General features: G+C 43.3%; 1 protein-coding gene across 2 annotated transcripts; it reads left to right on the forward strand.

Moving 5' to 3' along the window:
- The first annotated feature begins 548 nt into the window (after positions 1–548).
- On the forward strand, positions 549–18,468 carry IL36G (interleukin 36 gamma). 2 transcript variants are annotated; one of them, XM_040224228.1, is made up of 7 exons: positions 549–623; positions 1,103–1,164; positions 1,904–2,011; positions 3,113–3,252; positions 6,554–6,757; positions 7,788–8,309; positions 18,458–18,468. In XM_040224228.1, exons 2-6 carry the CDS (start codon positions 1,122–1,124, stop codon positions 7,806–7,808), a joined length of 516 nt encoding a protein of 171 aa, XP_040080162.1. In that variant the 5' UTR covers positions 549–623; positions 1,103–1,121; the 3' UTR covers positions 7,809–8,309; positions 18,458–18,468. The 2 variants fall into 2 exon arrangements, with proteins under 2 accessions (XP_040080162.1, XP_040080164.1); XM_040224230.1 differs by having other exon boundaries at positions 558–698.
- Positions 18,469–25,024: the final 6,556 nt, after the last annotated feature.

A 25,024-nucleotide genomic window follows, 5' to 3' on the forward strand; every position in this document is an offset into this window, starting at 1 on the left:
GGTTCTCCATGCGAGAATACTGGAGTGGGTTGCCATGCCCTCCTCCAGGGGATCTTCCCGACCCAGGGATCGAACCCATGTCTCTTATGGTCTCCTGCTTTGGCAGGCAGGATCATTACCACTAGTGCCACCTGGGCCCACAGCTAATTTTGCTGTCATAGGGCTCCCTTAGTAGGACTGCAGAGGGCAAGCTTCCTGGCCCCAGGTGATGGAGTCCCTTCACTTAGAGCTGGCAAGTCCAGTCCAGAGTGACAGCAGCAAGAGAATTGGGTTCTGGGGAAGTCCCTCAATCTCCCCTTCCTGAGAAACCCAGGATCTGTCATTAACCCTGCTGGAGGAGCTTGGCTTGGTATTTTCTTCTCAGGGAGCCCAGACAGACAGGTCATATCATGCTGATGCTGTAATTTCTTCATCTGAGCCTCACGGGATCTTCTGAAAGGAGGATCCTGCTTTCATTCATGTCAGAAGATTGTCACGCCCCATTGAGTAGCTGGCACTCCCTAACATGCCAGATAAATGTCTCCGGCTTCGTCATAGCCCGTCATTGCTCTCGGGAGCTGCTGGAGCTACTATACAGTCCCCTGTGCTTTCTTTAAAGGTTCTTGCCAACTGAGAGCTGGAAGGTTCCTTGACTCTAGGGCCTTCTCTCTTTTCAGTGTTTTAGGATTCAGTGAAGGGGTGGAGCTGTGCTGGGCTAGGTGCTTCTTAATGGGGAGCTGCTAGGATCCTGGCAGATCTACTTGACTCGGGTCCCTCCCCTGTTCCTAGGCAGATGCATTTGCCAGTGGGATTGGGGAGGGCTGCTGGGAGGAGGTGACCCAGACTTCAGGGAGCTGTGGGCTATTTGAGGTCAAAAGTCATGGACCTTGGAACCTCTAGGGGGAATACAGTCCCTGGCTGGATCCCTGGGAGGAGGAAAATTCTGCTTTACATGCCCTCCTTAAGGTTGCCTTGAGGTTTTGTCCCAGAAGGTGCCTCAGATCTTGGTATCAGTCCAGGCTTCCTGGCTCCTTGCCCAGAATCAGGACATTAGGAACTAGTTTTCTGGGAGGGTCTTGAAATGTCTTCTAATGCTCAGATCTCCTATCACTGTCCCCCACAGGCACTGAGACTTCCCCACTATGGCATGTTTTCTGGAAGACCATGGAGAAGCCCATTCATCAGGTGATGTTGGCATGGGGTCTGGAGGCCAGGAACATTCATGCCTGCCTCTTCTGAACACCCCAGGCTCCTCTGCCCCTTCCTGTGTACAGTCCTTACCACCCAAGGCTATCCATCTCCCATTGGAACATGAGGGTGAGGACCATTTCTTATTCACTGCTCTGGGTCCAGACCCAGGCTTGGGCCAAACCCAAAGCATCAAAGAGAGTAGCTGGGCCTTGACACATGTGTACTTATGGGGATGAGAGTTTACCTTCTTAGACCAGTTATGGCCTTTCTCTTCCTCAACAGAGCCCACAGTTTCAGTGGAAAGAAAGGCTGGGTTCACGGGTCATGTGAGAGCTGCCAGTTTTAATGTGCAAACCCTGAACCATCCTTCCTGAAAGACCTGGATTAGATCATTCTCCTGGTGGTGGTTTAGTCACTAAGTCATCTCTGATTCTTTGCAATCCCAGGGACTGTATCCCACCAGGTTCCTCTGTCCGTGGGATTCTCTAGGCAAGAATACTGGAAGGGGTTGCCATTTCCTTCTCCAGGCAATCTTCCCCAGGTCTCCTATATTGCAGGTGGTTTCCTGGATTTCAGGCAGATTCTTTTTTTTTTTTTTTTTAATGTTCATTCTTTACTGACTGAGCCTTCCTTCCTGAAAGACTTGGATTAGATGATCTTTCTCCTAATATCTGGTAAAGCAGCCTTCATCATGTTGGGGCTTTTAAAAAGTTATTCTTTTCCACTTACACAGCAATGGATCATCCCAGACCTGTAGTAGTCTCCGACTTGAGTCAGCAGGTGTGGCTCCTTCAGGGTCAGACCCTCGTGGCAGTTCCTCGGAGCAACAATGTGGGGCCAGGTAAGTGACAGGTCATCGTGTAGCTGCTCCTTGGAGCAGCCTCACATCAGTGCAGCTGGGATGTCTGTACCATCCTTTGATTAAAGTGTGGCTTTATAGCAGAGACATCATTTGGCTGACAAAGGTCCATATAGTCAAAGCTATGAGTACACGGACCAGAAAGAAGACTGAGTGCCGAAGAAATGATACTTTTCAACTGTAGTGCTGGAGAAGACTCTTGAGAGTCCCTTGAACTACAAAAAAATCAAACCAGTCGACCATACAGGAAATCAACACTGAGTATTCATCAAAGGACTGTTGTTGCAGCTAAAAGTCCAATACTTTGGCCACCTGATGCGAAGAGCCAAGTCACTGGAAAAGACCTTGTTGCTGGGACGGACTAAGGCAAAAGGAGAAGGGGGAAGCAGAGAATGAGATGGTTGGATGGCTTCACCAATTCGATGGATATGATATTGAGCAAACTCTGGGAGAGAGTGGAAGACAGAGGAGCCTGGTGTGCTGCAGTCCATGGGATTGCGAAGAGTCAGACACAATCTAGCAACTGAACACCACCACCTGGAGGGGGAAGAATTTCACATCTGCCCAGGAAGAGGTGTCTTGGACCATGGCAAAGAGAGCAGAGGGAGTGGAGTAGCTTTTGGGGGAGCAGGAGAGCTGTTTTCAGTGATCTGAAGGCCTGTCCTAAGGAAAAAGAGTGGCTTGTTTGCCCAACTTCCTATGTCCTAAGAGGACTAATTGGGTGGATTGCACAGAAGGCAGATTTCAACATCAATTAGGCAAAACTCGCTAATGAACAGAACTTTCCAAGGATCAGAGGGGTTGCTTGGGGTTGGGGCTCCTCGCCTCCACGTGTTCAAGCAGAGGTTGTGAAAATCCCAAGGGTGGGGTCTGCCTCCTCTGCCAGTGCTCCATTTCCTAGAGCAGTGACTGGTGCTTGGTATGACTGAGGAATGAATGAACGAATGAATATGAGGCTGACCACTCTGTGGGTCTGGGGTAGTGGGATTATACTCTTAAGGTCTCTTCCAGCCTTGCCTGTAAGATCTTGGTCTATTGTAATTGCAAAAGGTCACTGACACCGTAACCCCTCTTATCTGACAGTCACTGTCACCATTATGCCATGCAAGTATGCGGAGTCTCTTGAGAAAGACAAAGGGGTTCCTATTTATTTGGGAATAAAGCAGCCAGAAATGTGTCTATATTGTGAGGACATTGATGGAAAGCCCAAATTACAGTTGAAGGTAAGTGACAAAGAAAAATAATGTTTGAAAAAACCCAACTTCTTTTCTCAGAAGTTGATTTGTCAGGAAATCTAATTTTATAATTAAAAAAGAAATACTTTCCTGTTCTTAAACATATTTATACCTGGCTCCTTTAGAGTCTTGTGCATGCAATAAGCTTTTTTAAAAAAAAATTTTTTTTATTTGTTTAGTTTTGGCTGTGCTGGGTCTTTTTTTTTTTTTTTTTTTGCTGTGTGGGGTTTCTCTAGCTGCAGTGAGTGGAGGCTATTTTCTAGCTGTGATGGATGGGCTTCTCATTGTGGTGGCTTCTCTTGTTGCAGAGCACGGGCTCTCTAGGCACGTGGGCTCAGTAGCTATGGTGCGTGGGCTCATTAGTTGTGGCTTCTGGGCTCCAGGGCACAGGCTTGGTAGTTGTGGCATGGCTTAGCTGTTCCTCGGCATGTGGGATCTTCCCAGAACTAGGGATCGAGACTGTTTCTCCTGCATTGGCAGGAGGATTCTTCACCATGAGCCACCAGGGAAGCCCACGTTTTTCTTATTTTTAACTGCCTGTTATAAAACAACTTGTTTTTGAAACTTCAGTTTACAGCAATTCAATTTAATTCAACACCATCCAATCCAAGTCAGCAAATGTGTGCATTCTAACTGGCCTCCAGCACTGTTGTAGGCATTTGAACATCATCAGTGCAAAGAATGGCAAAGAGCCTTGCCTTCCTAGGGTTTACATTCTAGTGGAAGACAAGAAATGGTCCACAAGAAGCATAATCATGGGTAAGCCTGTGACATGTTAAAGGGGGTTATGTTGTCTGGGAAAGAATGATATAGAACTGGTAAAGAGACTGGTGGTGCCAGAAAGAGCTAGAGCCTGGCTTCATGGTAAATAGTACAACAGGTGTTATTGCAAAGGTGAGATTTTATTGGACAGGAAAGGAAGCAAAAGTGTGAGCCAACAGAGTGTCCTGTGAGGGCGAGTTCAAGGACCGGGAGTGAGCTGGGGAGGAGGCAGAGTTCAGAGAAAGGCAGATAGTAAAAGAGCTTTCCCACTTTTGTAAGGACTTTAACCTGTCAATCAATTAATTCATTCAACATATATCCTAGACTCTAGGTTCATCCACATCACTACAAAGACCCAATTTCATTCCCTTTTATGGCTGTGTAATATTCCATTGTATTTATCTACTACTATGTGTATGATCGGAGAAGGCAATGGCATCCCACTACAGTACTCTTGCCTGGAAAATCCCATGGACAGAGGAACCTGGTGGGCTGCAGTCCATCGGGTCGCTGAGAGTTGGACACGACTGAGCGGCTTCCCTTTCACTTTTCACTTTCATGCATTGGAGGAGGAAATGGCAACCCACTCCAGCGTTCTTGCCTAGAGAATCCCAGGGACAGCAGAGCCTGGTGGGCTGTCGTCTATGGGGTCGCACAGAGTCGGACACGACTGAAGCAACTTAGCAGCAGCAGCATGTGTAAGACAGATAGCTGGTACAGCACAGGGAGCTCAGTTTGGTGCTCTATGATGACCTAGAGGGATGGAATTGGGGGTGGGGCTGGGAGAGAGGTCCAAGAGGAAGGAGATATATGTACACATAGGGCTGATTCACTTTGTTATACAGCAGAGACTAACACAACACTGTAAAGCAACTATACTCCAATTAAAAATATATATAAAAAATTAAAAATTAATTCAATCCAAATTATTAGAATGTTTTGAATAGAAGAGTGACATGAAAGGACATAGATTTTAAAAGGATTATTTTGGCTGCTACTTGAGAGCAGCGTGTGAAGGACAAGGACAAAATGCCCCTTGGAGGCTTCAGGGTGACCCAGGTGTAATCTGAGAGTCTACTGGAGGAAGAGGGATGATGGTCAGAGTCTTGAAATACTTTAAATTGAAGCCATAGAATTTGCTGACAGAGTGAATATGGTGTGTGATGAAGTAGATGAAGATGAAACAGTACGCTCTGTTCTGTAGGCAAGAGCTAGATGGTTTAGACCCTGCAGGTTTTGTTAAAGGCCTTAAATTATATGATAATTATGAGAACATCATTCAAGACATTTAAGCTGGATGGTAACATGATTTTATTTATTCAGTTATTTCAGTTTACAGTTCATTCAACTGCTTTGTGGAGAATGGGTGGTGGGGATGGAACAGGTGTGGGGGAGGATGTGAGAAGCGGCTCAATTCAACAAAGATTTTGGAACTAGGGTTTACAGGTCTTGCTACTGGGTTAGATGCTAAGAGGTCAAAGAAAGCAGTATCAAGGTTGGCTTCTTGGGTTTTGGCTGTCCACAGAGTGGGATAGATTAAATGGACGTTATTAACTGAATAAAGAAATCTTTTGGAAGAAGTCCCCTTATTCAGGGTAGGATGTGGCTGAATTATGGGCCATTCTATTATCTCTTTGGAGATCTTGGATATAATGTAATTTACTTAGAAATACTTATCTTACCTAAAATAACAATATGTAAATATATAAATATATACACCTACAAATATCTTTCTGTATACAGTATGGAAGATTTTTTCTGATTATTCTATATTCCTTTGTTCCTTTGAATGCAAGTCCTTTGAGATTTTAGACCGTCTTGTGCCTTTCTCATGGCTTTGACCTTTCTCATATGTTTGACAACTAATTAGAAAACTATACACCCCACCCCCCTGCTAGTCCTTTGCCAGACAGTGGTTCTTACAGGAGGGGGTCTCTCATGGATGCAGCTTGGGTGAGAGAGGACCTTGGCTTCCTGCTGCAAATTTGCATCTCCTTCCTTTTCCTCGGGGGAGAGGGGGTCTTCTCAGCCTCTAATGTGAGGAAAGTTGCAATTTGTAATTCAAGTGTGGCTACTTATTTGTGAACCTGTGCCTTGTGTCACTTCCATGCCACCTCTGGATTTGAGCGTGAAGGCTGGGAAGGTGAGATTTTGTGTGCCCACTTTGTTGTTCCTTTGAAATGTATTTTCCTAGGCTTGCTCTAATGGATGGATAGGGTTGCTCAAATGTTGGAACATTTATAGGTTGTGTGCAAGGAACCTTGAACTGCAGAGCTTCCAAGGTGGCTCAGTGGTAAAGAATCTGCCGCTCAATACAAGAGACGAGGGTTGAAGCCCTGTGTTGGGAAGATTCCATGGAGAAGGAAAGTATTCTTGCCTGGAGAATCCCATGGACAGAGGAGCCTGACAGTCTACAGTCTGTGGGTTCTCGAAAGAGTCAGACATGACTTAGCAACTAAACAACAACAACCTTGAACTACTCAAACAGCCTCTGTTTCTCCTTCTGGCATTTTCTGTCCCATTTCAGAAACAGAAGATATTGGATCTGTACAACCAAGCCAAGCCTGTGAAGCCATTCCTTTTCTACCATGAAACGACAGGCAGGACCTCCACATTTGAGTCTGTGGCCTTTCCTGGATGGTTCATTGCCTCTTCCGAGACAAACCAGCCCATCTTTCTCACTTCTGAGCCGGGGATCATGTACAATATTGCCTTCCAATTAGATTTCAAGGTTTGAACTCAACCTAGAGGTGGCAACTTGGTCTTATCATTTCTAGCACTCGTGTCTTTGTCTGTATTATCTCTGTGTCATTTTCATCCATGCTTAGAGGTGGGCTTGACCCCATTCTCATCTTATTTTATAAAAGGAGAGAAGCAATGACTCTATGGAAACCAAGGAATAGAACGTGGGCTCAGAAGCAAAGGAGGTGGGTGGTGTGGGGCTCTCCTTTTCAGCTGCAATGGTCCATCCCTCAAGGCATCTGTAAACATATTGGGACCCTAAAACAGTAGGATTCTCTCCTGGGTGTGGTTATGAAGAAGCCTCAGAGCTCATGAGTCTTACCCAAGATATTGGGACTAGCTTGGAGCTGATCTTTCTATTCTGCTTTGTTTCCTGATGGTATTACGTTTCCCATAATCTCTATATCTTTCCAGTAACTTGCAAGGGTTAATACATCATTTTAAGGGTTAGAGTCTTGTAAAAGAAAATTATTCTTAATGAAATTGAATTATTTTTGTCTAATTCTAATGTGTTACCATAAAGCCAGGGCTTCCCTGGTGGCTCAGAGGTAAAGAATCCACCGGCAGTGCAGGAGCCTCAGGAGACATGGGTTTGATCCCTGGGTTGGGAAGATCCCCTGGAGGAAGGCATAGCAACCCACTCTAGTATTCTTGCTTGGAGAATCCCATGGACAGAGGAACCTGGCAGGCTACAGTTCATGATATCACAAAGAGTCAGACATGACTGAAGTGACTTAGCACACGTGCACTCACCAGAAAGCCAAATATAAACTCTAGGTTGTTTATATAATAAGAAAGCTAAAACAGATATAGAATGAAATAGGAAACAAGGAGCAAGCTGAAATTAGCAAGAGTAATTAAATGAGAACACCACAGTGGGTCAGCCTGGGGCTTAGCTGAAGGAAGCAGGGTCCTTATCAATGGTGATAGGGTTGGGTGGTGGGGATATTTCATGTAAAAAGGCACTGCTATTTACCGTTTCCTGTAGAATCTCATGCCTTGTTTTCTTTTCTTTTTAGGAACTCTTACCATCTAACTAACTCCCTCTAAAAACTGCAGTAAAAGGTGCCTTTTGGGGAACAGAGAGCCTAAATTCTTCACCAGCCGTGCTTCAGATGTTACATTGTGATGAAATGAAACAACTGATTTAGGGTATAATTGTAGAAAGATGTAGCTCAGATCTGGTTCTACATATCGTAGATTTCTTATTCTGACTATGATACTACAAATGCAGAAAATGATGTTTGCTTAAATATAGTCCACACAATAACACCAGTAATGAATTTTTTAAAATGAAACTTTCATTAAAGTATTGGACGATCACACCACTTACTCTACTAGGCAGGCTAGTAAGCAGTCAATAAGCACTGACTTAACACAGTGTCTCTTGATTCTTAAAAGTTTTCTTCTTCAATGAAATACTTTTTCAGCATGCAGTTTTATAGTCAACATTAATGTGGACACAAAGCTAATTAGTTCTGGAATATCAATAGAAGAATTACTCATTGGATATTTAGTACTACGCTCACTGCTAATAAATGGTGGCATGTTACATCTGCCGATTTGCATCGTTACATTGGCAATTGTTACATGTGACGGTTGGGGTCTGATGACACATTCCCTTGCGACATGATTCTGAGTGCCATGGCATAGCCAGTCCTACCAGGAGCTGTGTGGTGATTCAGTTTCCTCATCTCCTTTCTCTATTGTGGAATCTCTGTTCATGCGGGCACTATGATACCTTTGTCAACTGGCATGTATAAGAGCTCATGCAAAATTCTAATAAGATGATGCCTTGTGGCTGGGCTCAGGGGTAAAGTGGTCATTCTGGTCACCCATAAGAGATTCTGACAACATATTTAGAACATACTCAGAATGAAAAATGGGGCTTCTCTGGTGGCTCAAATGGTAAAGAATCTGCCTGCAATGCAGGAGACATGAGTTCGATCCCTGGGTCCAGAAGATCCCCTGGAGAAGGGAATGGCTACCCACTCCAGGATTCTTGCTTGGGAAATCCCATGGACAGAGGAGCCTGGTGGACTACAGTCCATGGGGTTGCAGAGTCAGACATGACTGAGCGACTAACACTTTCACTCTCAAAATGCAAACATAGGGAATTTCTCTAAGCTCCAGTGGTTAAGACTTGGTGCTTTCATTGCCTTGAGCTCATGTTCAGTTCCTGGACAGAGAACTAAGATCCCACAAGCCAAGCAGCATGGCCAAAAACAAACAAAACAAAACCAAAGAAACAAACAAAAATGAAAAACACAATAATCTCATCTTGTGGAACCCAGAGAACAGCCTTCCGTGGACCCCCCGCTTACCCATCACATTTGAGAAATACTGCACACGATCTGGCACAGTGGAAGAAATCAGGGAAGGTTCTTGTGAGCAGCAGCACTCTCATTTTCAGCTCATGGCCTGGTGTACATCTGACTTCCACGTGTCTGCTGTGTCTAAGGCTCTTGCACTTGAGTGCCATGTGCTCCAGGCCAACATTCATCGAAGCATTTGGTTCCTTTGGATCTTTAGCAACTAGATACTACAGAAAACCTTGATGCCCTGGAAGAGGGGTTTCTGGCTTCCAGTTGGGGGAGGAGGGGATTAAGAACTTTGCCACCAAAATCACAAGTCCAGAGAAAACAGTTGAGTGGGATGTTTTCCTGTCAAGCTGCTTTGGGGCTTACATCATCTGGCCCCAGAATTGCTGAAGGGCAACGATGGTTTCAAGACACTGTCCCCAGCATTAACAATTGGCCATGAGGACTAAAGATGCCTCCTCAAGACTCTGAGACCAAGGGTTGTAATGAATAATGCTTCATGTCAATGAATCATCAATTTGCATTTCTCACACTTGAGGAGATGGTTGGATGGCATCACCAGCTTGATGGATGTGAGTCTGAGCAAGCTTCGGGAGTTGGTGATGGGCATGCTGCAGTCCATGCCGTTGCAGAGTCGGACACGACTGAGTGACTGAACTGAACTGAACTGATGATGTGATATCACTTACATGTCAAATCTAAAAAAATGATACAAATTAACTTATTTACAAAACAGAAAAAGACTCATAGAGAAAACAAGCTTATGGTTACCAAAGGGAAAATAGAGAACTTAGGTAAATTGGAAATTTGAGTTAATGGATACACCCTCCTATATATAAAATAGATAATCAATAAGAACCTACTGTACACACAGGAAACTATATTCAATATTTTGCAATAATTTTAATGGAAAAAATTCTGAAAAACAATATATATATATGTATGTATGTGAATCACTTTCCTATATACCTGAAACATTGTAAATCAACTCTACTTCAATTAAAAATAATAGGAATAGCAATAGTTTTTTGCTCCCCCTCCCCAGGAATTGTATAGCTTTTCTTAATGACCTCATCTCCTTTAGCCTTTTCATTTTATGGGTGAGGAAAAGGAGGCGCACAGTGTGGCGGTGACTTACTGAGGTGGCATTAACATTGATTATTTGAACTGGAAGTCATGATAGCCTGGATTTGGGGTCTTTCAGTTTCTGTTTCCTGGAGTTGGGATATTATGAATCATGGTGTGAGAAATCAGCAACAATTATCCAGAACAAGACAGCACCTTGTGAGCCTCCTCACTTCCATCATTGGGCTGTTCTCATCTGGCATGGTGTCAGTGCATGACCCACCCCAGGCGGAGCACTCCTGGTACCTAGGCATCATTATGAAATGACTTAAGTGCTGACCTATATTGTGCAGTTGTATCCCACTTGTATCTCACTGAGTATCTCACTCAGTTGTAAGCAACATCAGAATCACCTGGAGTGAAAACTAAAAGCTCGGGTGTTTGGGCAAAATGTAGACTTAGTAAGTCAAACCCGGGCTTTCTTGGTGGCTCAGCAATAATGAATTTGTGTGCAATGCAGGAGACTCAGATTCCATTCCTGGGTCAGGAAGATCGCTTGGAGAAGGAAATGGCAACCTACTCCAGCCTGGAAAATCCCATGGACAGAGGAGCCTGGTGGGCTAGAGTCCATACAGTCACAAAAGAGTCAGACATGACTTAGCAACTAAACAAGAATGACAAAGTTAAACCCACTCCTCTCAGAATTCTAACTGTCCAGGCTTAGAGCAGGGCCTTAGATGAAAGAGATGTATGTGGCAAGGTATGGAGACAGAGCATGGAGGTTCCAGGTTCTCTGAGGATGCCACTAACTCCAGATCTTTGACATGTTCACCAGTCTAGAAGTTCTCCAAACCCCATCTTTTTGGGTTTTTATGCAGGCTTCACTACATAGATATGTTTGATTAAATCATTGGCCGTTGGCAATTGTTTCAAGCTCCAGCCCCTCCCCTGTCCCTGGAGGTCAGAAGCTGGTGGCGATGAAAGTTCCAACCCTCTAATCCAATGGTTGGTTTCCCAGCAACCTGCAAAAGTCACCTCATAACATAACAAAAGACAACGTTATTGCTCTCAACACCTAGGACATTTCAAGGGTTTTAGGAGCTCTGTGCCAGAAATGGGGACAGAGATTAAACATGTATTTCTTTTTTAAACATTTATTTTATTTTGGCTGGGCTGGGTCTTCGTTGCTGCGCTTGGACCTTCTTTAGCTGCGGTGAGCTAGGGCTGTTCTCTAGTTGTGGCTCTCCAGTTTCTCATTGTGAAGGCTTATCTTGTTGCAGAGCACAGGCTCTAGGACCGTGGGTTTCAGTAGGTGCAGCACACGGGCTCAGTAGTTGTGACTCGCAGGCCAAGTTGCCTGAGGCATGTTCAATCTTCCCAGACTAGGGATTGAACTCGTGTCCCCTGAATCGACGGGCCCATTCTTAACCACCGGACAGCCAAAGAAGTCTGAACACGTATTTCTTAATTCAGATCACAACAAATGTCCCATATTGGCTGATCTGTGTCTTGAAGATGTAAAATAATGTTTAGCTGAGTGCATTAGATTAGAGGCAAGTTTCCATCTATAGGCTTTTCCCTTATCACTCAGAAACCTCCCTCGGTCATAAGGGTTGGTAACAAAATCTCATTCCCAGCATACAGGGAAGAGGTACATGCCATCTGCAGGGGTTGGGAGTGGAGTGGGAGTGGAGTGGGGAGGACAGAAAAGCCAGCTCTCAGCATTGCAGTGGTGAACCACTCCCTCCAGATACCTCGTGTAAGCCAGCTCATGAGCTGGTCATCACTATTGGTGTGACCACTTCCTAGGAGCTGGTGGGGCCTGGAAAAACCCTGGGCACAAGAGGAGAAAATTTTGTTTTGGTAATTAGAAAGATCAGAGCTAAGAAGATTAGTGACAAATTTTATTTTTTTAATGTGAAAACTCAGGCTGTGCTCATGGTCATTTTTTTTTATGGTCTTTTAAAAACAATGTTTTCCAACAATATGATTTAATAATGAAGAAGAGTCATCATTTAAAAAAATTATATTTTAATTTTACAAGATAATATTCAAATTTAATAAAACATTTCACTACTGAACTAAAACTTTGCATTTAACAAATAAAATATTACATCTTGCCAAAAAAAAAAAGATGTTTCCCAAAACAGAATCACAACATAGAGAGTAGACATCTCAAGGGAGGAATTGGGGAAGGAGGAATTGGGGAAGGATGGAAAAGTTTGGGATTAGCAGATGCAAGCTATTATATACAAGATGGGTAAACAGCAAGGTCCTATTGTATAGCACAGAGAATTATATTCAGTATTCTGTGATAAATCATAATGAAAAGGAATATAAAAAAATACACACATGCACACAAAGTTCCCTACATACAAATGCGTTTCATTCCCAGAGTGTGCTCCTAAGTCCAATTTGTTTGTAAGTCCAACTAAGTTGCCCTAAGTACCCAACTCATACAAAGAGTTAAATACTGTAGTACTGTAACACGTTTATAATACTCTTCACACAAATAATACATAAAAAACAAACACAAAAAATTATGAAAACATATTTAATTCTATAGTATGGTACCTTGAAGAGTACAGTAGTACAGTACAGCAGCTGGCACACGGGCTGGCATCCAGCAAACAGGCAAGAAGTGTTACTGACTGGAGGAGGGAGCTGGTAGAGCTGAAGGATCGTCAGCAAGAAGAGGTGGAGGGCAAGGTGCAATTTCACTCATGCCTGATGTTGATCGCACAGGCTCTGGTTCCTTGCTGGATTCAGTTCTATCCACACTCTTGAAAAAGTGATCCAGTGATATCTGGGTAGTAGCACAATTGCATCTCTGAAAGTTTGCAACTTGAAGGGGACTTACTGTGTTTGTGTGTATTTGTTGTTGTTTAGTCGCTAAGTTGTGTCCAACTCTTTTGCGACCCCATGTACTATAGCTCACCAGGCTCCTCTGTCCATGGGATTTTCCAGTCAGGAATACTGGAAATACATGGCTGCCATTTCCTTCTCCAAGGGATCTTCCCAGCCAGGGATTGAACTCGTGGTTCCTGCGTTAGCAGGCAGATTCTTTACTGCTGAGCCATCAGGGAAGCCCCATGAGTGTACGTGTATATATGTAGATCTCTCTCTCTCTCTGAAACCTTTGCTGTACAGCAGAAATGAATGCATCATTGTCAATTAACTATATGTCGATAAATAAAATTTTAAAAAATGTTTCAAGTATATCATCGGTTGTCTAACTCTTAACATTTGAATTTAAAATAATTTTCTTTTGTCTATGGTGCTCTTTCTGTGTCAAGCAAATCATGGTTGTTCGTTTTGCCAGTGGGCTGGAGGCCATAGGATAGGGAGGTGGCCCTTCTTGCTCCCCACTGGGGGGATGTACCATTGGTTTTGCCTGTAGGCCCTCACCTTGAGGTTATCTAGATTAACACTCAAGTCTATAGAGAGGGACTAAATGCTATAATTCGTCACTGATTCATATTTTGGGATTGTAATATCTGAATATCTGTATTTAAAATTTTCATAAATGATTTTATTTTTTCTCTTTTTGTAAAAGTTTGATGAAAACATTATTGGCTTTCCTATATGACTGAATTTATTTTTAATCTTTTTTTTTTTTTTACTGATATCTGATTTATTTTTACCTTTTAAATAATATTTTAGCTTTTTTTCTTTTGTTTCACATATGACTTTAAAAATGCTACATATAGCTGTTAAGAAATTGTTATGAGAGTTTAATGAAGGAGTAAAATTATGGTTAACAGTAAACGATAACTATCATTGTATTATTATTTCCAGAAAATTCAGGAAATCTTTCTATTTTAACATAAATATTGAGTTATACTGAGGGAATATTTACAACAAATATATTCAAGATATAAATAAAAGGGACCAACATGAACTCACCCTTCAGCTGAAGAGACAGAAGACATTAAGAATACCCATGTGTTCACTCACTGTCCCATTGCCTTCCCATCCTTCCATTGGATGTAACTGTTATCCTGAATGTGATGGTTATTATTCACTTGCATTTTGTTATAGATTTACCACATATGTATATGCTCTAAACAGATGTTGGGTTTCCCTGGTGGCTCAGTGGTAAAGAACCCGCCTGCCAATGCAGGAGACAGGAGTTCAATCCCTGGTTTGGGAAGATCCCTTGGAGAAGGAAATGGCAACCCACTCCAGTGTTCTTGCCTGGAAAATCCCATGGGCAGAGGAGCCTGGTGGGCTACAGTCCATGGGGTCACAAAGAGTCAGACGTGACTTAGCAACTAAACGGCAACAAAAATGGATGTTCTTTAGTTTTGCATGCTTCTAGATATCACATAAGTGAAATCATGTTGCTTATACCCTTTTACAGCTGGCCTCATGTTCCTGAGATTCATGTGTGGCTCTGTCATGCTAGTTTGGGGGCTCTGAAGCGAAGACCCTGAGGTGAAATAAGATGTCAGTAAATTTACTGGGAGAAATGCACATGAAAGATATGGGGGGAGGGATCAGGCAGAGCGTTCAAATCATTTATTTTTAAAAAATCATGTATTTATTAATTTTTTGATTGTGCCATGAGGGATTTGGGATCTTAGCTACCCAACCAGGGACCGAACCCAAAACTCCTGAGTTGAAAGAGCAGAGTCTTAACCACTGGACTACCGAGGAAGTCCCTGAGCCTTCAAATCATCATGCAGGACTGACACCAGTGATTGAAAAGAGGGAAGAAAAAGTGAGAGGAAGAGCTTCAGCATGCAGTGCAGGTGTGAGAACTTTGAGAAAGTCTTGATCAGACTGATGAGGAGATGCACAGCAAAAGTTTCCTGTAACAGCTTCTGTGTCCTGATGGAGTCCTGGCTCTGGTCCCCCTGCTGCTCTCTCATTGGCTGGGAGTGTCTCAGGGAGAGTAGCCTTGGCAGGAATATCACAGCAGATCCAGAAGCATGGCACCTGAGGCTGTCTGCTTACTATTCTCCTTGAGACAGGGTCTCTTAAAGGGAGATCTGCGAGGCACATCGCTGTGGCCACAGCACTTCACCATTGCACTGCATGAATCTCCTCCTCTCCACGTGTTTGGGAACAGATCCATTCTGATTCCCTTTTTCCTAAGGGGGAACTTGGAAGCAGCATATAAATGGATGGACTACTGCACCTGTTTCTGCAATTGGTCCCAGTGACTGGTTTCTACTGTCTCCCTTCTCCACTATCTATTCTGGATTCCCCTTATCCTCGGTGATCACCTTGGCAGGTCTTAGTGGCTTTCCTGATGATCTAACCAAAGATCTCATTCATGAGAAGTCTGACCATTTAGTTATCATGTTCTTGTGATTGTTTAGTCACTAAGTGTGCCTGACTCTTTTTGACTGCATGGACTGCCAGGCTTCCATGTCCTTCACTATCTCCCAGAGTTTGCTCAAACTCTTGTCCATTGAATTGGTGATGCCATCCAACCATCTCATCCTCTGTTGCCCCCTTCTCCTCCTGCCCTAATCTATCCCAGCATCAGGGTCTTTTCCAGTGAGTCAGCTCTTCACCTCAGTTGGCCAAAATATTGGAGACTCAGCTTCAGCATCAGTCCTTCCAATGAATATTCAGGGTTGATGTCCTTTAGGATTAACTGATTTTATCTCCCTGCTGTCCAAGGGACTCTCAAGAGTCTTCTCCAGCACCACAATTCAAAAGCATTAATTCTTGGGCACAGCATTCTTTATGGTCCAACTTAGATGTTCTTACATGTACTTATTCCCAGTTACAGTTAAGCAAAGGGATACCAAGAGGTACCCAAGCAGATCATCTGAGTTCTTTGGGTACTGGTGTAGTTTAGTCACTAAGTCATGTCCAACTCTTGTGACCCCATGGACTATAGCCCACCAGGCTCCTCTGTCCAAGCAATTTTCCAGGCAAGAGTACTGGAATGGGTTTCCATTTCCAGTATTCTCCAGGGGATCTTCCCAATCCAGGAATCAAACCTGCATCTCTTGCATTGCAGGAGGATTCTTTACCACTGAACCCCCAGGGAAGCCCTCCTTGTATATTACACAAGAAATATTATAGTGTATTTCTCCCTGTCTTCATGTATAAAGGAAAGTCTACCTCCTCCTTCATAGGCTGCATCCTGAAGGATGACTTCCATCCTCCAAGAGTACTGCCACTGAGAGGTACTTCAGTTGTACCTCCAATACGCCACCCAAAGCTCCATTAAGTAGACTACTTCTGGATGGACCACTGGATCCAGGGAAGTAGTAGAGTTGGCTCATACTGGCTATAAAAGGCCAAATGTTACATCTTCAGGTTTTGAAAGCCAGTTGGTAACTTGAAATTGCCCAAGTTGCGAATATCTACATCATAGATACTGACAATCACAAGTTTTGTCTTATGTTCTGTTTGTTTATTTTCTAGGAAGAAAACAGTTAAAAGTTTACCAGCATACTATTGAGTGGATTCAGTGGTCATGGGTCTCTTTTAGCCCCTCCTTCAATATAAAATGAATTCTGTGCTTGGATGCTATCTTGTATGGGATTCCATGCCTGTAGATCAGTCACCCCATAGTAGTGGTGATTGAGGCTCTGAAGGCAGAAATGGTATATACATCAATCCCTCTGAGGACACACTGTTGCCCTTCCAAGAGGGAAAGGATCTGACACATCAGTAACTTGCCACCATGAGATTAGTCAGACTTCTTGAAGAACACTGCCACATCAGGGGCTCACTATTAGTCTCTGTTGCTAATAAGTTGCACAGTCATCCTTGGTAAGTGGAAATGCCTTCTATTGGGCCTATAGTTTTCTTTTCTTCTGTTGTCCTTTGGTTTTGGTGTCACTATGATGCTAGTCTCATAAAGTGAGTTTAGGCAATCTTCAATATTTTGGAAGAGCATGAGAAGCTAATTATTTAAATGTTTAGTAGAATTCACATTCTTATGGCAGAAAGTGAAGAGGATCTAACAAGCTCTTGATGAAAGTGAAAGAGGAGAGTGAAAAAATTGGCTTAAAGCTCAACATTCAGAAAACGAAAATCATGGCATGTGGTCCCATCACTTCATGGGAAATAGATGGGGAAACAGTGGAAACAGTGTCAGACTTTATTTTGGGGGCTCCAAAATCACTGCAGATGGTGATTGCAGCTATGAAATTAAAAGACGCTTACTCCTTGGAAGGAAAGTTATGACCAACCTAGATAGCACACTCAAAAGCAGAGACATTACTTTGCCAACAAAGGTCCGTTTAGTCAAGGCTATGGTTTTCCCAGTAGTCATGTATAGATGTGAGAGTTGAACTGTGAAGAGAGCTGAGCGCCGAAGAATTGATGCTTTTGAACTGTGGTGTTGGAGAAGACTCTTGAGAGTCCCTTGGACTGAGAGGAGATCCAACCAGTCTATTCTAAAGGAGATCAGTCCTGCGTGTTCTTTGGAAGGAATGATGCTAAAGCTGAAACTCCAGTACTTTGGCCACCTCATGCGAAGAGTTGACTCATTGGAAAAGACTCTGATGCTGGGAGGGATTGGGGGCAGGAGGAAAAGGGGATGACAGAGGATGAGATGGCTGGATGGCATCATTGACTCGATGGATATGAGTTTGAGTGCACTCCGGGAGTTGGTGATGGACAGGGAGGCCTGGAGTGCTGCGATTCATGGGGTCGCAAAGAGTCGGACACAACTGAACAACTGAACTGAACTGAACTGAACCATCTGATCCTGGGCTTTTCTTTTTTGGGAAGTTTTTGATTACTGATTCTCCTTACTCATTTTGGTCTGCCCAGATTTTCTTTCTTCATGATACTGTCTTGGTAAGTTGCATATTTCTAGGTATTTCTTCTAGGTTGTTATATTTGTTGGTCTATAATTGTTTATAGTGGTCTCTTATCTTTTGTACTTAATGTAAGTTGTAATGTCTTTTCTTTCATATCTGACTTGATTTGAGTCCTCTTTTTTTCTTAACTAGTCTAGCTGAAGATTTGCCTATTATGCTTATCTTTTCAAAAAACAAAGTCTTAGTTTCATTGATCTTTTCTTTGTGTGTTTGATTTCTATTTCATTTACTTCTGCTCTGATCTTTGTAATTTCCTTTCTTCTGTGAACATTAGTTTCTGTGAGCTTAGTTTACTCTTCTTTTCTGTTCTTGAAATATAAAGTTAGGGTGTTTATTTAAAACCTTTCTCTTTCCTTAATGTGTTTATTATTATAAACTTTTCCCTTAGCACTGCTTTTATTGCATCCCATAAGTTTTGTTTTACTGCATTTTCATTTTTGTTTGGTTCAAGCTATTTTAAAATTTCCCCCTTGGCTTTTTTCTTTGATGTATTCGTTATTGAAGTACATGTTGTTTAATTTTCACATATTTGTTTATTTTTCACTTTTCCTCCTGTTATTGATTTCTAGTTTCTTTATTTTTATTTATTTCTTGGCTACACCATTTGCCCATGGGGTCTTATTTCCCTAACCAGGGATCAAACCCACAATCCCTGCAGTGGAAGCTTGGAGTCTTAACCATTGGACCACCAGGGAAGTCCCTCTTCATATAATTTCTTGTTGCTAGTTACTGCTTTTTCTTTTCTTAAAGAAGTTTCTTAACATTTCTTTAGACTCTTTTGTGACCCCATGGACTGTAGTCTACCAGGTTCCTCTGTCCATGGATTTTCCAGGCAAGAATACTGGAGTGAATAGCCATTTACTTCTCCAGGGGGTCTTCCTAACCCAGAGATCAAACCCATGTCTCCTGCATTGGCAGGCAGATTCTTTACAACTAAGCCATTAGTGTTGATTAACTCCTTTATCTTTTGCTTTTCTGGCAGTCTCTTAATCTTTTAATTTTAAGAAGATTAATCTCTTAATCTTCAATTCTGAATGATAACTTTGCCAGGTAGAGTACTCTTGGTTGGAAGTTTTATTCCTTTCAGTACTTTGAATATATCACACCATTCCTTTCTGGCCTGCAAAGTTTCTGCTGAGATGTCAGCTGATAGTTTTATCAGAGTTCCATTGTATGTAACAAGTTGTTTTTCTCTTGCTGTTTTTAAGATGATCTCTTTAATTTTTGACATTTTAATTATTACATGTCTTGGTGTGGGTCTCCCTGGGTTAATCTTGTTTAGAACTCTCTGCCTACCTCATCGTGGATGGCTGTTTCCTTCCCCAGGTTAGAGGTTTTCAGGCATTATTTCTTCAAATACGGTTTCTGCCCCTTTTACTCTTTCTTCTTCTTCTGTGTGTGCTTAGTCGTGTCCAACTCTTTGCGACCCCATGGACTGTAGCCCACCAGGTTCCTCTGTGCATGGGACGTTCCTGGCAAGAATGCTGGAATGGATTGCCATTTTCTACTCCAAGGGATCTTCCTGACCCAGGGATCGAACCTGAGTCTTTTGTGTCTTTTGCATTGGCAGGCGGGTTCTTTACCAGCTGAGCCCCCTGGAAAGCCCTTTCTTCTTCTGGTACCACTACAATATGGATGCTATTCTGTTTGTTGTTGTTCAATAGGTCCCTTAAGCTATATTTACTTTTAAAAAGTCTTTTTGCTGCTCTGTTTGGGTGATTTCCACTACCTCTCTTTGAGGTCACTGATTTATTAATCTGCTTCATATAGTTTGCTGTTCAACCTTGCTAGTGTATGTTTTTTTTCAGTTCAGCTGTTACATTCTTCAGGTCTGTGACTTCTATTTCATACTTTCTGATATTTTTTTGTCTCTGTCTTACAGTTCTCACTGTGTTCATCCATTCTTCTCTTGTTTTTGTAAGCATCTTTATGACCATTACTTTGAACTCTTTATCAGGTAGATTACTTATCTCTATTTCACTAGGGTCTTTCTCTGAGGTTTTATCTTGTTTTTTCATTTGGAATATATTCCTCTGTCTCCCCATTCTGCTTGATGCTCTGTGTTTGTTTCTATGTCTTAGGTATAACAGCGATCTCTCCAAGTCTTAAAGGAGTGGCCTTGTGCAAAAATGACTCATGGGGCCCAGTTGCACTGTTTCCCTGGCCACCAGAGCTAGGCAGTCAAGGGACATCTCTATGTGGGCTGAGTGTAATTTCTAGCATTAGTAGGGCTGCAGCGTGGCATGGTGGGATCAGGTGTGCCTACTAGCTTTAACAGGGAAAGAGGGAGTGCCAAAATGGTGCTCACCAGTGCTGACACTAGCAAGGCCAAAAGAGAACTCAAAGATGGTGCCTGTCAGTGCTTCCATCCCCGGAGAGTCTCAGCAAGTTTCTGCATCTCCAGAAGTTCCCCCAAGTCAATTTCCTCCACACATGGTCCAGGCCCTTCAAATTGCCACTCCTGTGTGAGGTCCCAGGGCAGGTGAGTCAGTGCATGAGTCCTTTAAGAGCAGTTTCTCCATTCTCTACAGCTCTATGGACATAAACCACGTTTGTTTTCATAGACAGAGAATTTGTGGACTTGTCTCTTTGGCATAGATCCCCAGGGTTTTGAATACCTTATGTGGAGCATAAACACCTTGCTCTTCAGGGCAAAGTTCCATATTCTTTTCAGATGTCTTCCTCACGTATGGGTTGCCATGTCTCGGATGTGGTATTTGTGAGAACAAGTCTCTGCTTCTTCTACCCATCTCAATGTGGCCTTTTAAATCTTTGTTGTAGATGCAAGTTCAGCTAGCTTTGTAGATTTAGTGTGTCCTTGTGATGTGAGTTCAGGATCTTTGTACATCACCATTTTAAAGTGGAAACTTTCTTTTCTATTTTTAAAAAGTTTTATTTATTTCATTTTTGGCTGTGTTGGGTCCTTGTTGCTGCATGGGTTTTTCTCTAGTTGTGGATAGTGGGAGCTGCTCTCTAGTTGCAGTGTGCAGGCTTCTCATGGTGGTGGCTTCCCTTGTGGAGCATGAACCCAATAATTGTGGTGCCCAGGCTTAGTTGCTCCATGACATATGGGATGCTCCTGGATCAGGGATCAAATCTGTCCATGTCTCCTGCCTTGGCAGGGAGATTTTTTACCACTGAGCCACCAGGGAAGCCCCCTCTTTTCTATTTTTAATTATTTTTTTTTTCTGTTTTTCTCCTCTAATTGAATAATTTCAAATGACCTGTCATCTGTTGCTCTAATTCTTTTTGTGTTAAATCCAGTCTGTTGTTGAAGCTGTCTGTGGAATTCATCAGCGTGGTCATTGCAGAGTTGAAGAGTCCTTCAACTCCAGGATTTCTGTTTGTTTTTATTTAATGATTTCTGTTTCTTTGTTGGACTCATTTTTTTAAGTTCTCAATTTTTAATTTGATTTAATATCCAGCATGACTTGTGGGATATTAGTTCCCTGATCAGGGATCAAACACAGGCTCTTGGCAGTGAAAGCAGGGAGTCCTAACCACTGGACTGCTAAGGAATGCCCCAAACTAATTTTTTTTTTATGCATTATGCTTCTAATTTTATTTTGTTTTCTTTGTGTTCTTCTGTGTTCTTTTGTTCTTCTCTGTTCTTTTGTTCTTTGTTCTTCTCTGTGTTCTGTAGTTCACTGAATTTCTTAAGAGGATTATTCAGAATTATGTGTCAGTCCATTTATCTCCTTTTCTTTAGGGTCAATTATTGAAGCTTCTCTGGTAGCTCAGAGAATAAAGAATCTGTCTGCAGTACAGGAGATCTGGGTTCAGTCCCTGGGTCAGGAAGATATCCTGGAGAAGGGAATGGCAACCCACTTCATTGTTCTTGCCTGGAGAATCCCATGGGCAGTTAGCTTGGTAGGCTACAGTCCATGGGGTTGCAGAGTTGGACACAACTGAACAACTACTACTACAACTACTGTTGGAGCTTTCTTAGTTTCCTTTGGTGGTGTCATGATTCGTTGATTCTTGTGGTCTTTGTGGCCTTCGTTGTCTGTACATTTAAGAAAGTAGTTGCCTCTTCCAGTCTTTACAGTCTGGCTTCAGAAGGGAAAGCCCTTCACCAGTCAGCCTGTATAGAGATTCTGAGTAAGGCATTGGTGGTGTCCATGGGTGTTTGCTGCTGGAGTTCTTGCACAGGCAGGTGGTGCCTGGGTCACCAGGTGACCATACCTGGTGCTTGGATCCACAGGGTCGATCCTTGTGACAAACTCCCCTTATGTCTGAGTTCACTGGGGTTGACCAGGTGCCTGAGTCTGTGATGGTAAGCCTGGGACCTGAGTCTGTGTGGGTGGGCCTGGATCCTGGGTCCGTGTCAGCCAGTCAGGTCCTGGGGACCACTGGGGTGGGTCTGGCATCTGGGTCCACAGGAGCTGTCCTGGTAGTGGGGCAGGCCTGGAGTCTGGGTTCACAGGATCCTGGAAGCTGGGGTTACCTAGCATTTGGGTGAACCTGACAACTGGGGCCGTAAGAGTCAGTCTATAGCCTATAGTTCCAAGGCTCATGGGGCCAACCTGGAGGTTGAATCCAAGGGACAAGTCTGGAGGTTGGGACCACGGGATTCAATCTGAAAGCTGGGGCCGTGGAAGCAGCCAAATGGTGGGCTGGGCTGGACTGGGGTGGGAGTCTGTATCCACAGAAGCTTGCCAAGAGTCCAGGCCAGGGAAGCCAGCCTAAAGTCTGAGGCCATGGGGCTGCCTGGTACTGCCATGAGTCAGGAGCCTGGCTCCACAGGAGCCTGCCTGGAGCCTGGGGCCAATGGTAACAGTCTTGCATTGGGGCAGGCCAAAAGCCTAGTTCCATGAAAGCTCATCTGGAGTATAGGTCTGTAGAAGCCATCTTGGTGCTGGGGCAGTTGGGAACCTGGGGCCATGGAGTCAACCTGGTGCTAAGGCAGGTCACGAGCCTACCAGAAGCCTGGGTTCATAGGAACCTGCCTGGTGCTGGGTGGACTGGTAACCTGCTTTTGTGAAAGCCCACCAGGAGCCTGGGGTCATGGGAACTGGCCTGATGTTGTGGTGGGCTGATGGTAGAGTCCACTGTGAAGTCAAGTCCTTACTTCACTTCCTTTTGCCATAGGTTAGATGTCTCTCTCCACAGGGGAGGGGTGACGGGAGTAAGGTGAAACTGTCTTTCCTATGTTTTTCAATGCATCTTTTCTTACTTCCATGTTCCACCCAAGTGCTGTAATCCCTCACCTGTGAAGCTCTTGTGAAGGTATTTCAGAGCATGGAGAGTTGTTCTAATGGATGTTTCTGGGAGGGGACAAGCCCTAGAAATTCCTAAACCACCACCTTGTTGATGTCATTCTCTAATTATTCTGCTGTGTGCTGTCTATTGCCAAATACAAATATTGGCTTATTTTGTTTGATGTATTTTACAGTGCAAGAGATGCTGTTTGCTTCTTCCAAATTTGCCACTTTTCATAGTTTGCTGTTCTAGAAAGATAGTCTCATTCATCATTTGTTTCTTAAACATGGTTAGGACAGCTGTTTTAAGCTCTGTGTATAATAGTTACAAAATGTGATCTCTGTGTAGATATGTTTTTATTTTCTCTTTCTTTCTTTTTTTAATTTTCTCCTTCACTCCTTCTCTCTCTTCCTCCCTCCCTTCCTTTCTCTTTCCTTTCTTTCTTTTTGCTCTTATTCTTGTTTTTGTGTATGTCTGGTAATCTTCAACTTCTTATGGCTTGTTGTCTCTGGAATGACTTTGCTTGCCTCTACAGAGACTTTCTCTTTCTTTCTGGTAGAAAGTATTTGGCCTAAATGAAACCAAGTATAGTTTGAGAGTACCTGGTTCAATCAAACTAAGTACTCCAAGTGAAAATCCTTGTGAGGGTCTGTCCATCATCACAGACTTCCAGGAATGACTTCTTTTCTTTACTACTGCCATCTCTCCTTCCCGCCGCACCGCCCCCTACCCCACACCCAGTGCCAAGACAGCCTATCTCATGGGTTCCAAAGGCTAAGGAAAGTTAAGGGTGGGTCTAGGGCTGGTTTGCTTGTTCCTCCCCCAGGCCCAGGCCTACCCTGAATCCCAACTTCTTTCTTTCATAAGCATGTGACCAGAGTATTGACAGTGGTGTGTTCTATAACAGCATAGAACATATTGTAGTTTTAATGCTGTTTAAAAACATTTCCGGTCCTGATTCTGTAAGTCTGGGGTAGAACCTGAGATTCTGCATTTCTGGTGAACTGCTGGTTGTTACCAGTGCCGCTGCTCCATGGACCACACTTGGAACATCAAGAATGTTCAGAACAAGGACAGTTGCATGTGACTTTCCAACAGGTGAACCATAGAAAAATTGAGTTGTGGGGATTATACTATCAGAACTGAAATGGATTTGTGGGGCTGAGATGACTGTATTAGACCTTAAACTGAATAATGAAGAATAGATATGGATGGGCAAAGGAATTAAATTTCAAGGCAAATTCAGTTCTGGCTAGCTAAGAGTAGGGAAGCTGTATCTCTAAACGGTATCCCTATGGAGTTATTTTCTTGCAGAGAGAGAAATTTCCTTCATCATATTTGATTCAATTTCCCTTCCCTTCTACTCCCTGAGCTATCAAGGATGTCACTTCCATATTAGGGAGAGATACAGAGAGGTCTTGCGTTATCTGGTATCACCTAAGCCCCCATCACCTCTGATAATGGTACTATGGGTTAAGTTCCCAGGTCATATAGAGCTCCGTGTTTTATAGGATGCAATAAAGAATCTGGAAGGACCACACATCCTATTGACTGTGGTCATGAATGAGTTTGCGTTAGTATATGCTGCATCTCGGAGAAGGCAATGGCACCTCACTCCAGTACTCTTGCCTGGAAAATCCCATGGATGGAGGAACCTGGTAGGCTGTAGTCCACGGGGTTGCTGCGAGTTGGACATGACTGAGCAACTTCACTTTCACTTTTCACTTTTATGCATTGGAGAAGGAAATGGCAACCCACTCCAGTATTCTTGCCTGGAGAATCCCAGGGACGGGGGAGCCTGGTGGGCTGCCGTCTATGGGGTCACACAGAGTCGGACACAACTGAAGCAACTTAGCAGCAGCAGCAGCA

The sequence above is a fragment of the Oryx dammah genome, unplaced genomic scaffold (genome assembly GCF_014754425.2).
Source record: "Oryx dammah isolate SB20612 unplaced genomic scaffold, SCBI_Odam_1.1 HiC_scaffold_25, whole genome shotgun sequence".
Lineage (NCBI taxonomy): Eukaryota > Metazoa > Chordata > Mammalia > Artiodactyla > Bovidae > Oryx > Oryx dammah.

Coding starts and splice junctions, on each gene's coding strand:
- IL36G (XM_040224228.1), top strand. CDS start 1,122: ATGGCATGTTTTCTGGAAGACCATGGAGAAGCCCATTCATCAG. Junction 2,012..3,112: donor GAGCAACAATGTGGGGCCAG/GTAAGTGACAGG, acceptor CTTATCTGACAG/TCACTGTCACCATTATGCCA. Junction 3,253..6,553: donor AGCCCAAATTACAGTTGAAG/GTAAGTGACAAA, acceptor GTCCCATTTCAG/AAACAGAAGATATTGGATCT.